Source organism: Mauremys reevesii, linkage group 15, assembly GCF_016161935.1.
Source record: "Mauremys reevesii isolate NIE-2019 linkage group 15, ASM1616193v1, whole genome shotgun sequence".
Taxonomy (NCBI): domain Eukaryota; kingdom Metazoa; phylum Chordata; order Testudines; family Geoemydidae; genus Mauremys; species Mauremys reevesii.
In genome coordinates this window covers 19,232,555-19,247,021 of record NC_052637.1, presented here as the reverse complement: position 1 = coordinate 19,247,021, position 14,467 = coordinate 19,232,555, and the positions used below count along the sequence as shown (strand labels likewise).

The following is a 14,467-nucleotide window of genomic DNA, read 5'->3' as shown; positions in this document are numbered from 1 at the left end:
GTTAACCACGTCTGAAGAAAGCAGGGCACCATCAATGGACTCAACATAATCAGGAGCAGGGTTACATTAAATTGGGACTTTATGTCCATGAAATTACTGGATGCACCAGAGTTACCAAGTGTGCGTTGTATAGGGTTGGACAATGGAGGTTCCTAAGCTTATACTAGGTTTGAATTTCAAGGGACAGGTAGCCACAAAGTGGCCAGACCCACCACAGTATGACAAAGACCATTTTGGTGACAATGCTTCTTCTCTTGACCAGTGAGATGAGTTCAAGTTCTGTCAACCCACATAGTTTCAATCACATGATTAGCTTGTGATGCCTGCAGAAATATCATCACATAGAAACAAGTTTGCTGGAATGAACTCTTTCTCTCCTGATGTCATTCAAATAAGCAGACATCAATCCAGATGCATAAATTGACAAAGGAAAATAGGGTCACTGATGGTTTCATCCAGGCGAACTCATCCTTATCAGGTATCAAAAGTGGGCAGTGTAGTCCGAAATGGACCAACAACCCTGTTTTATGGAGTGAAGGGAGGCTTTGGCCACATGAGTGTAGTTTGGGTCATCAAATATAGTTAAGAAAACACAGATGAAATCATCAAAGTTACTCAGCATGGGACTGTACTGCTCCAGCAGCAGTGATACCTAATTCAGAGCTTCTCTGGTCAGTAGGCTATTTATAAGCCCTACCTTGGTCTGGTCTGTAGGGTATATAAGGAGCCGGAGCAGATAAAGTAGATGCCATTGATTCAGGAAATCACAAAATTTCTATCTGTCATGAATAAATTTACGCAGCAATGGGACTTAGGCCCCTGTCTGATGGTACTGGGGGTTGAGAAGCCTGGAGAGCAGTATTCTGTACCTGCAGTTGCACCATTTGGTTCTGGAATCTTTGGAGGTTATATCAGCCACAGGTATGTTAGTGTTTTGAATTCCCTAGTAGAAATCATGAAGGGAGGAGATGGGTTAGTCAGTGCTCTGCTCAAACTGTCATGGAATAGATAACACTCACAATCGACACAGGTTCAGCCGAATCAGTGTCAGGCTTTATTCCAAGAACACAACACAGCACCTAATGGATAAGAAGCCAGGCAGCTGTTGCATTGAGTAGTCAGACTGGCACTCGCTGAGTTCTTATATAGCCAATGTGGGTGGCCGCTGGAGGGCAGCAACCTCTAGTGGGTAAGCTATACTAATACAATTACAAGCCTGCACAGACTGCATGAGTTCCTTACAGTCTCATATGCCAAGTAGTGCACAGCCTAGATCTGTACCTAGATTGGAACCCTCCCCTGGAAAGCTCAGCCAGCTGCAGGAAGTGATGGCAGTGATTCAATAGGTGGTGCTCTGAGTCCTTCCCTCTGAGTCCTTCCTGATCCCCAATACCACAGCATGGTACTAGGGCATGCTAAGGGACGCAGGTGACTCTGAAGGGGTTGCCCTGCCCCCCCAGCCCCTCCAGGACCTGGGCTTAAGTCTTCAGCCCCCCAGATGTGAGAAGCTTCAGGGGGTGATGTAAGTTTTGAAAGAAGTATAAAATTGGGATCCTAACCACTTATCACTAAAGATTCCTTATCACTTACTGCAAAACAAAGTGTGGTTACAGCTAGAACTGGTACCTACATTCAACCTCCCTATATTTCCTCTTGAGTTTCAGTTGGCAAATCATTATTCTTCTCTTCCTCTCCTATGACACTTGTGTTACTTGATCCGAATGGCTGCCATGTCTTACCACTTTGGTGGCTGTGTATAACTATATATCCTCCGTAGCACTTTAGGAACTTTCTGAAGGAAAGGCACCATGGTAATACAAATGATTAGTAACACTTTGATATTTATCACATACCTGTATTTGTAATCATGAAAGCTCATTTGCTGGGCTTTGAGTTTGGAAATTAACAACTTTAGAATTTTTAGGAAGATGCAGAAATTAACCTTAAAAGAAAATATATATTGATTAGTTACAGTAAATGTCACTATACAGTAATACCAGTTATACATGAGTATATAATATACATCTGAAAAACTAAAAGAACATGAAAGTTGTAACATCAAGCAGTCAAAAGTTAGGAAATGTCAGAATTATGTTTGCCTGTGCAACCTTCATTCTGCTCCCTTGTGCGCACGTATTATGAGACAGTCTTGAACTATACTATCACATTTTAGTTTTTCCACATGACCCCTGCCTCATTCAGTGACTGGGCAGTTATTGAATGTTCAGTTTTATCATCTTCTTGCAATGTGTGGCTCCCAAGCCTCATTTAATACACACCACCAAAACCCTGAATTCTGTACAGAATTATTAGTTTCCTCATGGAGTTTTCTTTGATATTCATCATCATATTGTTTGTGAAATGAGTAGGTGGTAATATCCCAATTTTACATGTGGGAAATTGAGGCAGAGAGAGATTAAGACCAAAATTGTCAGAAGTATCCACTAATTTCAGGTGCCCAACTTGAGACACCTAAGATCAGAGTTCTCAGAGTCCTTAGCATTATATAGCAATTTATATGTTCAAAGCACTGCTCGCACTGATTTCAACTGCAGGTGAGAGTACTCAGCACTTGGGTAAGTCTGGTCCTAAGGGCTCAAGATGGGCACCCAGAAAAAGAAACAATTAGTGGCCAGGTGTGAAAATGTTGGTTTAAATGACTTGCTAGTGCCACACAGGAACTCTGTGGCAGAGGCAGGGATAGACTCCAGTTCTCCAGGGTTGCATTCAACATCCTTAACCAGCAAACCATTCTTTCTCTTCCTGAAGCCCCCCTGTCTCATTCACCATACCACTTCCAACTTCTGCAACAAATGAGACAGAGTCCTATGGACAACAGCCTCTTTCACTCCACAACTCTGATACATCCCCAGGGCAGAGCCATCCTATGCACTGAATGAGGCAGGAAAAAAAAGTGATCATGTAATTAAAGATGGCATGGGCAACCTTAATTCTGGAATGTCCTAGATTTAAGTGCTTGACTATATAACCATAATGTTCTTTTGCCATAGTTTTTTTGTGTGTAATTTACTAGGCTTTTAAAAAGCAAACTGAAAAGACAAAATTCCATATTGTGGAGCTATACTGACATCCACATGGTTCATCAGCAGTAGGGTTCATAAAAAAACCAACAAAAAAACCCTCCTCTTTTGATAGGAAATTTTTTTTGCAAAAACTGTCTGCTTTCCACAGAAATTATCGATGTTTCATCAGAAAAGAGAATGCCTGAAAACCAAAAAAATTCAGATTTTGATATTTCAATGAAAGTCTGAATTTTCCTAGAAAATTTAAATGAAAAGAACAAAAATGTTTTGTTGAAATTTCTCTCAGAAACAAAACCCTTTTTCTAACTGACTAATCAGCAGGTTTGGAATGTTTAGATCCACTACACAGAGTGCTGCCACTTGAGCTAACAGCATAACCGATACTTGTAGCAGGTTGTTATCCTCTATGTGGAGCAGCCACTACAGAGTGAGGAGACATATGCTTTGCCAGTGGGTTTCACAGCTGTTTGCTGACATTAGAGGGATGTAGAGACTCAAGTCTTCTGGCTTCAGTTTCAGGATTTGGAGGAGAGTGGATCCCTCTGCTCCCTTTCTGTTTCTAACAATCTCTCCCAACTCGGCTCCTGCTACCCTTCCCTCAGCTTTTATCCATCCCAATTCTACCCCCATCTGTTGCTATCCACCTCACCCCTGGCTCCTGTCCCTCTTCCTTCTTTCCTCCTATCCACCCTATCACCCTTCCCCCACCTACCATATTCCACTCCCCCATTCCTCGCTTCTCTGCATTCCAGTCAGGCTGATTCCTCTTCCTCCTCCATCTCTTTGTGGTGTGGGGAGAAGGGCAGGTTTTCTAATCCTGTAATCATTCTTGTGGATCTTCTCTGACCCATCTTCAATTTATCACCATCCTTCTTGAATTGTGGGCACCAGAACTGGAGACAATATTCCAGTAGTGGTTACACCAGTGCTAAATACAGAGGTAAAATAACCTCTCTGCTCCTACTTGAGATTTTCCTGTTTATACATCCCAGGATCAAATTAGCCCTTTTGGCCACAGAGGCACATTGGAAGCTCATGTTCATCTGACTATCCATCATGATCCCCAAAGCTATTTCAGAGTCATTGCTTCCCAAGATAGAGTCCACCATCCTGTAAGTATGGCCTACATGCTTTGTTCCTAGATCTACATTTAGCCATATTAAAATGCATATTGTTTGCTTGATCCCAGTTTACCAATCAATCCAGATCACCCTAAATCAGTGGCCTGCCCTCTTCATTATTTACCACTCTCACAATTTTTGTGTAATCTACAAACTTTATCAGAGATGATTTTATATTTTCTTCCAGGTCATTGGTAAAAATGTTGAATAGCATAGGACGAAGAACTGATCCATGATGGGCTTAGTGGAAACACACTCGCTTGATGGTGACTCCCCATTTACAATTACATTTGGAGACCTATCAGTTAGCCAGTGTTTAATCCATTTAATCTGTGCCACGTTAATTTTATATCAGTCTCGTTTTTAATCAAAATGTGCAATAGCAAGTCAAACACCTTACAGAAGTGTAAGTATGTTACATTAACACTATTACCTTTACCAACCAACTTTTAATCTTATCCAAAAAAAGTTAATATTAATTTGACAGGATCTATTTTCCATAACTCCATGTTGATTTGCATTATTTACATTTGTGACATTCTATACCTTGGGGGAATGTCTTGGAACCCCCATATTTCTCATTTTTATATAATCATGATCTTACATAAAAAGCATGCCTTGTAAGGTATCAGGGGAAAGGTTATGATGTGATGAAGGTCATTTCTCTATCCATATGTGTGCATCATTAATGCATATGAAGTTATGAGAATTGCATTGTATGGTGGCCACTAAAATATGCTGTAAGTTGGGGAATCAGCCAGATATTAGCTCCCCAGAGGTAACAGCAAGGAAAGTAACCAACACCTGGGTGAGGTGTCAATTAACCCATCAACAACCATTGTCCAGCAAGGGAGCTACAATGCAATGATTCACCTGCATGAGGCCACACCAGGGAAATTGCTCAACCTTGCCTGGGGACTCAGCAATGCACCCAGACATGCCTGGACTTGTGTTTTCCAAGCACATGGACTGAGGGTATAGACACAGTGGCCACATGCTTGGCTTTTTCTCCTTGATCCACCTATGCTGCAAGCAACAAGGACACTCTGAAGACTCCAACTGAGGGGACTGGCCCAGATTTCAAGGGTGAAATCTGTATACTATGAACTGCAATATCCAGTGGGGAGAGAAAAACTGCTTAGTCTAGTTGTTGCCCAGTCTAATAGGGTTGAGACTTTAGACTGCGTGCTTATATTTGATTTCTTTTGGTAACTAACTCTGACTTTTTATCCTATCACTTAATATCACTTAAAATCTATCTTTTATAGTCAATACATTTGTTTAACTGTTGATCTTTACCGGTGAGTTTGTATGAAGTGTGTGGCAAATCTGTTCAGGTTTTGCAAAGGCTGGTGTATATTCACTTTCCATTGATGAAGTGGTGAACCAATTAATAAATCTGCACTGCCCATCTTGAGCAGTGCAAGACAGTATATTCCTGAGGTTCAGTGCTGGGAGCTGGGGGGATTTGGCTCTGGTACCTTTCTCTGTGAGATTCATGAGTGACTGGGAGCATTCATGCAACCTAGCTGGGTGTGGGGTCTCCCCATGCGGTTGGGCTGAGTGAAGGGGTTTGCTGAAGGGTATCACTAGCAAGGCATTGCGAGAGACAGCCCAGTCTGGAGAGAGTTCAGGGAGGCACAGTAGTCCCACAGTCACAGGCTGCACCCCAGGGAACCCGTCACAACATTATTTTCCTTTAAGTCTTTATTAATAAAGTTCAATATCCACTGCTCCATTATCTTGCCTGAGATCGCTATCAGGCCTATAATTACCTAGATCATCTCATTTACCCATTTTCAAAATTGGTACTACACTAGCTAACTTTCAGTCTTCTGAAAGTTCCCCAGTGTTCCAAGACTTACTGAAAATCAGCATTAATGATCCAGTGTGCTCCTCAGCCAGATCTTTTAAAACTCTTGAAGCAAGTTCTCTTGCTCTGCTGATTTAAAAATGTTTAACTCTAGTAGCTTCTGTTTTACATCTTCCTGATAGTCACGCTGCTCTCAGTTTTGATGCCCAGTGCTAAAGTGGTCACCAGCAGCTGGGAGGAACAATCACAGGGAAAGTCATGCTTAGCTCCTGCAGCCCTTGGCTGGAGCATGCTCAGTCACTCTGAGGGGATGGCACCTGCACAGTGTGGTCACATGTAGCAGCCAGTACAGATAGAAGCATGGTCCGTGCAGACTGAGTCTTCCAAAAATTTAGCTGCTAACCTCTAACAAACCACTATTGAGCATATGAAAACTGAGATTTTTCAGAGTCTTATAACTTGGACAAATGTGGATTTTTTTCAGAGGAATTGTAAAGGGCACATCCATGACACTAGGGACTCAGTCTCCCTGCTCTAAAGTATGGACACATTAAGGCTTCTCAGTGAAGAAGCTGTCAGGATTTTTTTAACATGGACAAACAGATTTTCCCCTAATCTCATTTTCAGAAAAGGCTGACCTGTTTTTGCTGAAACTTTCAACATGAAAAAAAAAACCAAAAAACTAACTAAACCTTCAGCCAGATACAGACACCTGACATGGGAAATTTCAGCTCAAACTGTTAAAGTCTGGCAAAGTTATAGGCATTTGAAAACAGGTTCTTCTAATGGGAAGTGTTGGGCAACCTTAGCTATTGGTGGTGTGACCAGCTCCACATATTATTGTGAAGATGCTGGTCATGACTCCATAATTCAGTTTGAGATAAGTTTTGTACTCAAAGCAGAAATTCAACCTTTTATTGTGCATGAAGAACACAGTGTATTCTTCTGAAATTTGTAGCAGTTACTCTGTGAATACAGATTGATTTGTCTGAGCATTTACAAATACACTGTTAATTAGTTTATAAATTAGAATTAATTTGAAAACAGGAGATTTAATACATTTTGCATCCTGTGTCACACTTTGTTTGGATAGTTTTTGCTGGCTTCCGTGCTTATTCAAATAGGACCTGGCTGGAGTTGGAATCTTGCTGAGGAAGGAGAATATCTCCACTGCAGGGGAGGCATCCATTGGAGCACATGAATTGGGAATTATGGACATCTACTATGACCCACTTATTCCCCCTACCCTCCCATATTCCCAATTTTTGCCCCTTCACTCCCTCATCCCTGTTCACCCTTCTTTTCCCCTTCATATTCCTGTTTATTTCCATAATCTTCCCACTGATGGATGTTTCCCCCTCCCCTTTCTCTGGTGTCTGATGATAAAGAGCATGGGGTTGGGGGCAGGGGGACAGTGAGGATTTGGAGGGGAAGAGGTTGGGGAAGGGGGCAGAGTGAAAGCTGGGTGTATATGGCAGAAGGGGCTGTTTTAGGGAAACCGGCACCATGCAAAGTGGGAGCCTCGGTGTGCAGTTGCAGCACACAGATGTGTCTGCACTCTAGGGGCTTTCACCTCAGCAGCAGTAACAAGTGAGCATGGAGGACGCATAGGGTAAGAGGTCAGAGGCAAGGTTTTATGTTGTTGTGTGAGTTGGATGAAAGGGGACTATTACTGGGAGCAGGGATAGCTTTATCCCTACCTCTCCTTATACCACCAGCACAACAACCTCATTGATGTACTCCAGCACAGAGCCAATGACACTGGGTAGCAACGATTCATTGGAATGAATCAGAGGGGTAGCTGTGTTAGGCTGGATTTGTAAAAAGCAACAAAGAGTCCTGTTGTACCTTCTAGACTAACAGATGTATTGGAGCATAAGCTTTTGTGGGTGAACACCCACTTTGACAGACATGTGTCATGCCTATCTCATTGAGCTGGAAGGGACCCTGAAAGGTCATTGTATCCAGCCCCCTGCTTTCAGTACTGATTTTGGCCTAGATCCCTAAGTAGCCCCTCAAGGATTGAGCTCATAACTCTGGGTTTAGCAGGCCAATGCTCAAACCACAGAGCTATCCCTCCCCCATGAAAGCTCATGCTCCAATACGTCTGTTACTCTATAAAGTGCCACAGGACTCTGTTGCTTTTGATTGGAATGAATGAGCCTCTATCCAAGCCCTAGAGCTTCACAGAGGTATGGCAGCCCTGAGGCTCACTTCTTATCTCCATATTCTGGCAGGTGTGCTGTGCTTCCCCTTCTCTGAACTCTAGTTAGTTGAGAAGAGGGCAGAGAGCCGGGGCCCCAGTCATGGGAGGTATGTCAAGAACAGAACTAGAAAGGGGGAATCTCCAGCTGTGTTGCAGCTCTGTGTGTTGGGGTGAATGTGTTCTAACCCACCAGCCTGGTATCTGGTGGAAAAGGTGACCTCTCACCTGCCCTAGAACTTCAGTGAATGTGGGGGTGCAAACACTACTATGTAATCATGTAGTTAATGACTGCAGATAATGACTAGACTGGGCAAGGCCTCTGTGTAGCCAACCAGCACCATTGGGGTCTTTAAGGAAATCCAAGTTGCAGCTGTGGTGCAGATCAAACAATGATACACATTGTCGAGTAGTGCCCGCTAACCAAATTCAGCAATTGGCTGTGAGAGCTCCACATCACCAGTAAAAATGCTATTGCTTAGCTCAGCAAATATGCAAATGCTAAATCAATAAATGTAGTTAAAGACTGTAGGCATAATGCATATGCAAAAGTAGCTGAGTTAAGGCTGCACAGGAGTTCCAGGTTAGAATCCACACTCAGGAACTTGAACTCAGGCCTATTCAATCCCAGGTGAGATGCTCTCAAGTCTCTCTTGTTGAAATTGCTCCATTTTGTATAACATATTGTGTGTAAAATAATGAATAATCATTGGGCCAGAGAGATACCCTGTCTCCTCCAGTTGTAGCTATTTCTCCCCCTGCCAGCAAGAGTCTGTGTCTCTGTGAGTGACTGAGTCCCCCCAGAAAAGAAGTGCCAGAATGCACTATCACATGGTGCAGTACCAGAATGCCAATAAATAAATAGAAATGCTGGAATGGTGTTCTGGAGCATTCCAGCATGACTTGAGCCCTGGTCTCTGCCCAGATCTCAGGCCTTCTAGTTCAAGCTCTTAGGCTGTCTACTACCCAACCCACTGACCTCAGCCACATGTTATCTCTGACCTGCTACTTCTGCTCCCATGCGGACTCTGGTCCTTCCCATTCCTGTGTGCTGAAGCCTATGGCGTCCCTGCTAGCTTGACATTGCACTCAGTGGGAGGAGAGATAATACACGTCTCTATAGCAGGCTCTATATAGAAGTTTAAGATGATATTATGATGATACATGACTAGGGAAATGCTGACTAGATGAAATTACTATATGGTGGGTGCAGATCTGGTTGCCAAACTGTACTCAGAGTAATTATCAGTTGTTTTCTGTCAAATTGGAAGGATGCATCTAGTGGGGTGTGATGCTGTATGAAATCTGGGGGATACTTGAGGATATTATGAATATTGATATTTTAAAATTGCAATGAGTTGTGCCAGATATGCCATGTAAAATATCTGCAAAAATGTTTGGGTTATAGATATGTATGTATGTCTGTATTACAAAACTTGTGCTATACTTCTGGGATGCCAGACAGTTTGGCATCAGCACTGCCTAGCCTGCTTGATGACCCATTAAGGACCATCAGCTATACAACTTCCCCATTGAGAGAGGCAAGGGATACACCTTATGACTCCACAAGGCATGCAGGGGCATGCCTATAGACAGAACTCTAAGGCTTTAAGCCATGTGCTAGGCAGCTTGTGTTTGGGACAAAAGAAGCATGAGCCACATGGCAAAAAGACTATAAAAGGCAGCTGCATCTTCTCCATTTTGTCTTCAATTCTGCTTCTTAACTGTGGAGGAACTTTGCTACAAACAAAGCTCTGAACAAAGGACTGAATGACCCATCCAAGCTGTAGATGTGTTCCAGAGGGACTTTCAAGCCAGCAAACTCACCAATATTGCTAGGAACCTGATATATGGACTTTGAAGACTTTGTATGTATGTGACTGTTTTACCATTTAACATCTCTCTTCTTCAGGGGTCCCCAATGTGGTGCCTGGGGGGGCATCTAAATGCACGCGCGTACTGGCCAGCGGTCAAGCATCCGCCAAAATGCTGCTGAAATTTGGTGGCATTTCGGCGGCGACGCCTCTGGGTGACGCTGCTTGCCGCGTCACTGAAATGCGCCACTGAAATGCCGCTGAATGCTCGACCGCCACCACGGTCCTTCATCTGGCTCCCGCCAGACCACTGCTCTTCTTGTTCTTTTTTCCTTATAATAAATCTTTAGTTTTAGACCCTGAAGGATTGGCTGACAGTGTAGTATTTTGGGTAAGATCCAAACTTATAGTGACCTGGTGACGTGGCTGGCCCTTTGGGGTCAGAAGAACATTTTGTATAGTGAGCAGAGTTTTTTAACAACTTCTCACTGTACTGGACCTAGAAACAAGAAGGGCAGCTGAATTCCCCTAAAGACTAAGAAAAGTCCTCAAGACTTAGAAAACCAGCCTGGCACCATTCTCAGTGAGACAGCTATTAAGTTAGAGCTGGCCAGGTCGGAGGTAGCAAAGGTGCAGAAGGAACAAGAATTCCAGATGTGAGCAGCCAAAGAGGAGCGGGAGGCAGAAAAGCAAAAGCAGGAGACAGAAGAAACAGCCCTAGAAGCATCCCACCAAAGAGCACCAGAGCTAGAAGACAAAAAGCACGAAGCCTAAGAAGCAGAAGGCCAAGAAAAAGAGCCGGACTTTCAAAAATGAATCCTTCAACCCAGGGATAACACAGCTGGGAGAAGCTGTGTCTGTGTTACAGAGAGACTGATTGCAATGAGGAATATTTAACCTCTGTTGAAAGAATATGCATGGTACATAAGATCCCTGATGAGCAAAGAATGACTACCCTATTGTGAGGAATCAAGGTCTGCAGCAAAGCCAGCCTCTGGGCAACCTAACGAGTGCAGCTAGCCTGTAGTAGGCTGTCCAACTGGCTACACCACATGCTTGGTTGGAACAGTCAGCAGACTGGCTCTTTAGCCCAGCAGCTCAGTGGCTGCTCAAAGCATTTGCCAATGGCTGAAATAGCTCCTGCGCCTGCTTGTTCCAAGTCCTGCTTCATCCTTGTTCCGGCGTTGGATCCAGCCATGCTCCTGTCTTGAATCCAGCCCTCACTCCAGGTAGCCCAGTTCTGATCCTTGTCTCTGATTCCTGACTTTGGACTTCAGCTCTGACCCTTGTCCCTGGTCTCTGACTCTGGTTCTGGCCCTGGACTTTGATTCTGTCTCCTAACTCTGGCTCTGACCCTTGCTTTGGCATTTGATCTCTGACACCAATTCTGACCCTGGGATCTGATTCCTGGCTTCCAACTGCTGTTCTAATGACTAGGACTGGCACCTGCTTTGACCACTAGACACAACTGCCTCCATCCCGGTTACTGACAGTTTGAACAACCCAACTGTGACAGAATGTACCCCTGTATCCACATCTGATATACTATTGTAATAATCTTTATACAAAATATTTCTTGTGAGGTATCATTTGAAAACTCATAGTTTTCTGGTCATTATTATCCTGATAAAATGTGTGGGGCAACATTGTAAATTAAGTTACAAGATTCCGCTGTATGGTGTTATTAACTTGTGTTCCAAACTGAGATAGGCAAACAGGTCTGTCTGATTTCAGAGTGGTAGCCTTGTTAGTCTGTATCAGCAAAAAGAACGAGGAGTACTTGTGGCACCTTAGAGACTAAAACAATGTATTTGAGCATAAGCCCTCATGGGCTAAAACCCACTTCATCAGATGCATAGAGTGGAAGATATAGTAGGAAAATATATATACACAGAGAACATGAAAAAATGGGTGTTGCCATACCAACTGTAACAAGGGTAATTAATTAAGGTGAGCTATTAGGTCAGCAGAAGAAAAAAACTTTTGTAGTGATAATCAGGACGGCCCATTTCCAACCATTGACAAGAAGGTGTGAGTAACAGTATGGGGGGGAAGTAGCATGGGAAAACAATTTTACTTTGTGTAATGACCCATCCACTCCCAGCCTTTATTCAAGCCTAATTTAATGGTGTCTAGTTTGCAAATTAATTCCAATTCTGCAGTTTCTCATTGGAGTCTGTTTTTGAAGGTTTTTTTGTTGGAGTATTGTAACTGAGATCTGTAACTGAGTGACCAGTGAGGCTGAAGTGTTCTCTGACTGTTTTTTGAATGTTATAATTCTTGACGTCTGATTTGTGTCCATTTATTCTTTTGCATAGAGACTGTCCAGTTTGGCCAATGTACATGGCAGAAGGGCATTGCTGGCACATGATGGCATATATCGCATTGGTAGATGTAAGGTGAAAGAGCCTCTGATGGTGTGGCTGATGTGATTAGGTCCTATGATGGTGTCCCCTGAATAGATAGGTGGACAGAGCAGGCATCGGGCTTTGTTGCAAGGACAGGTTACTGGGTTAGTTTTTTTGTTGTGTGGTTGCTGGTGAGTATTTGCTTCAGGTTCGGGGGCTGTCTGTAAGCAAGGACTAGTCTGTCTCCCAAGATCTGTGAGAGTGAGAGATCGTCCTTCAGGATAAGGTGTAGATCCTTGATGATGCGCTGGAGAGGTTTTAGTTGAGGGCAAAGTGAGTTTTAGCCCATGAAAGCTTATGCTCAAATAAATTTGTTAGTCTCTAAGGTGCCACAAGTACTCCTCGTTCTTTAGGTCTGTCTGAGACAAAGGAATGGGTGCTCTGCTTAATCTGCACTTAAACAGTAAACAGAGTCATCAAGCATGGAGGGAAACAAAAGAAGCTCCAACAGGCAAGGAAAAGTAGCAGCGAACATTGTTCCCTACAGACTCTTTGTCTTCTGAATCTCCGCTGGAAATGTTTTTCCAAAAGGAGAACTGACACTGTAAAAAGGAGGGGAAAACATCCCATGACATCCTCCTTCTCTCCCTGCCCATCATTTTTACAGCACCAGAAGAGAAAAAGGAAGCATTTATTGAACTGGAGAATGGGTCTTGACCTCAAAAGTTTGGTCAATGAGACAGATGAAAGCATATGGTGAGAAACTTTACTTGAATCTGATATATTTTGTTAGGCAGGCACCAGTAGCATTTTAACTTTATTTTCTCATAAACTTTTCAGCACATCCTAATAAGCACAGCTGGCTAGTAATAGGCTGTCTAATTTACCACACTGTGTGATTGGTTGGAAGGAAAGGTCATCAGACTGGCTCTTAAGTGCAGCAGTAATTAAGTGTCTGGTCAAAGCATTTGCCTATAGCTGTGATAACTCCTGCACTTGCTTGTTCCAGCCCTAACCCTGCCTTGCCTCACTCCAGGCAATCTAGTTCTGATCTTTGGCTCTGACCCTTGGGTCTGGTGTCTGCCCTCTGATTTTGGGTCTGACCCTGCGCTCCAATTCCTGGCTACGAACACCTGCTCTAGCCACTAGGCATGACCACCCATGTCCCAAACACTGACACCTACTCTCCAAATTGACTGGTAAAACCTTACAAGTATTTAATGATATGGATATTAGTGAGTCTATGAAATATGTCCAATTCAAGGAGTATGCATCAAAAAGGTTTCAAACTACTCCAGAGGCATATCGCTTCAAATTCAGAAACCTCAAAAAAGTTGATAAATTAGCTCATGGGGAATATGTGCATAAAATGGTGGATTATTTAAGAAAATAGATAACAAGTAAGGAGGCAGAATCTCATGACAAGTTAGTAGATCTAATTGCTCAGGAGCAGTTCTTTGAGGTCATAGAATAGAATAATAGAACCATAGGGTTAGAAGAGACTGCAGAGGTCATCTGGTCTAACCCCCCTGCCGTGATGCAGGATTTGTTGTGTCTAAATCATCCAAGACAGATGGCTATCCAGCCTCTTTTTGGAAACCTCCAGTGAAGGAGCTTCCATGACCTCCCTAGGCATCTGTTCCATTGTCCTACTGTTCTTAAAGTTAGGAAGTTTTTCCTGAGCTTTCACCTATAACTGCTGTGCTGTAGTTTGAACCAATTGCCTCTTGTCCTGCCCTGTGTGGCAAGAGAGAACAACTTTTTTTCCATCTTTTTTATGGCAGCTTTTCAATTATTTGAAGACGGCTATCATGTCCCCCCATGATGGGGTGTACAAATCCCACACTAAGCAACAAAGGGTTAAGGGATTTTTTGGGGATCAGCCAGCTCCACCCTACCACACCTGCAGCAAATGCTCCATCTGATGGAGGAATTAAAAAGCAGGGAATTAGCTCATTTGGGTGACAGAGTAGGAGGTGAGCAGGCCTGTAGCCCACAGCTCCAGCAGATCAGAGGGAAGCCTAAGACTCTACCATAGCTGCCTAAAGGGACCCTCCCTGAGGGAAGGGAGGATCCACCCTGGAGACAACCAGAGAGGGAGGTATCCTATGGACCTCGGACATT

The 14,467-nt window shown here is 43.4% G+C and overlaps 1 protein-coding gene across 1 annotated transcript in view; it reads right to left on the bottom strand.

The window, feature by feature from the left end:
* The window catches only part of GLP2R (glucagon like peptide 2 receptor), a 135,418-nt gene that overhangs the window by 24,171 nt on the left and 96,780 nt on the right, over positions 1-14,467 (bottom strand). Inside the window, exon 10 of the mRNA XM_039501579.1 lies at positions 1,854-1,942. Coding sequence (XP_039357513.1) covers positions 1,854-1,942 — 89 coding nt within the window. The remainder of the gene's footprint in view (positions 1-1,853; positions 1,943-14,467) is intronic.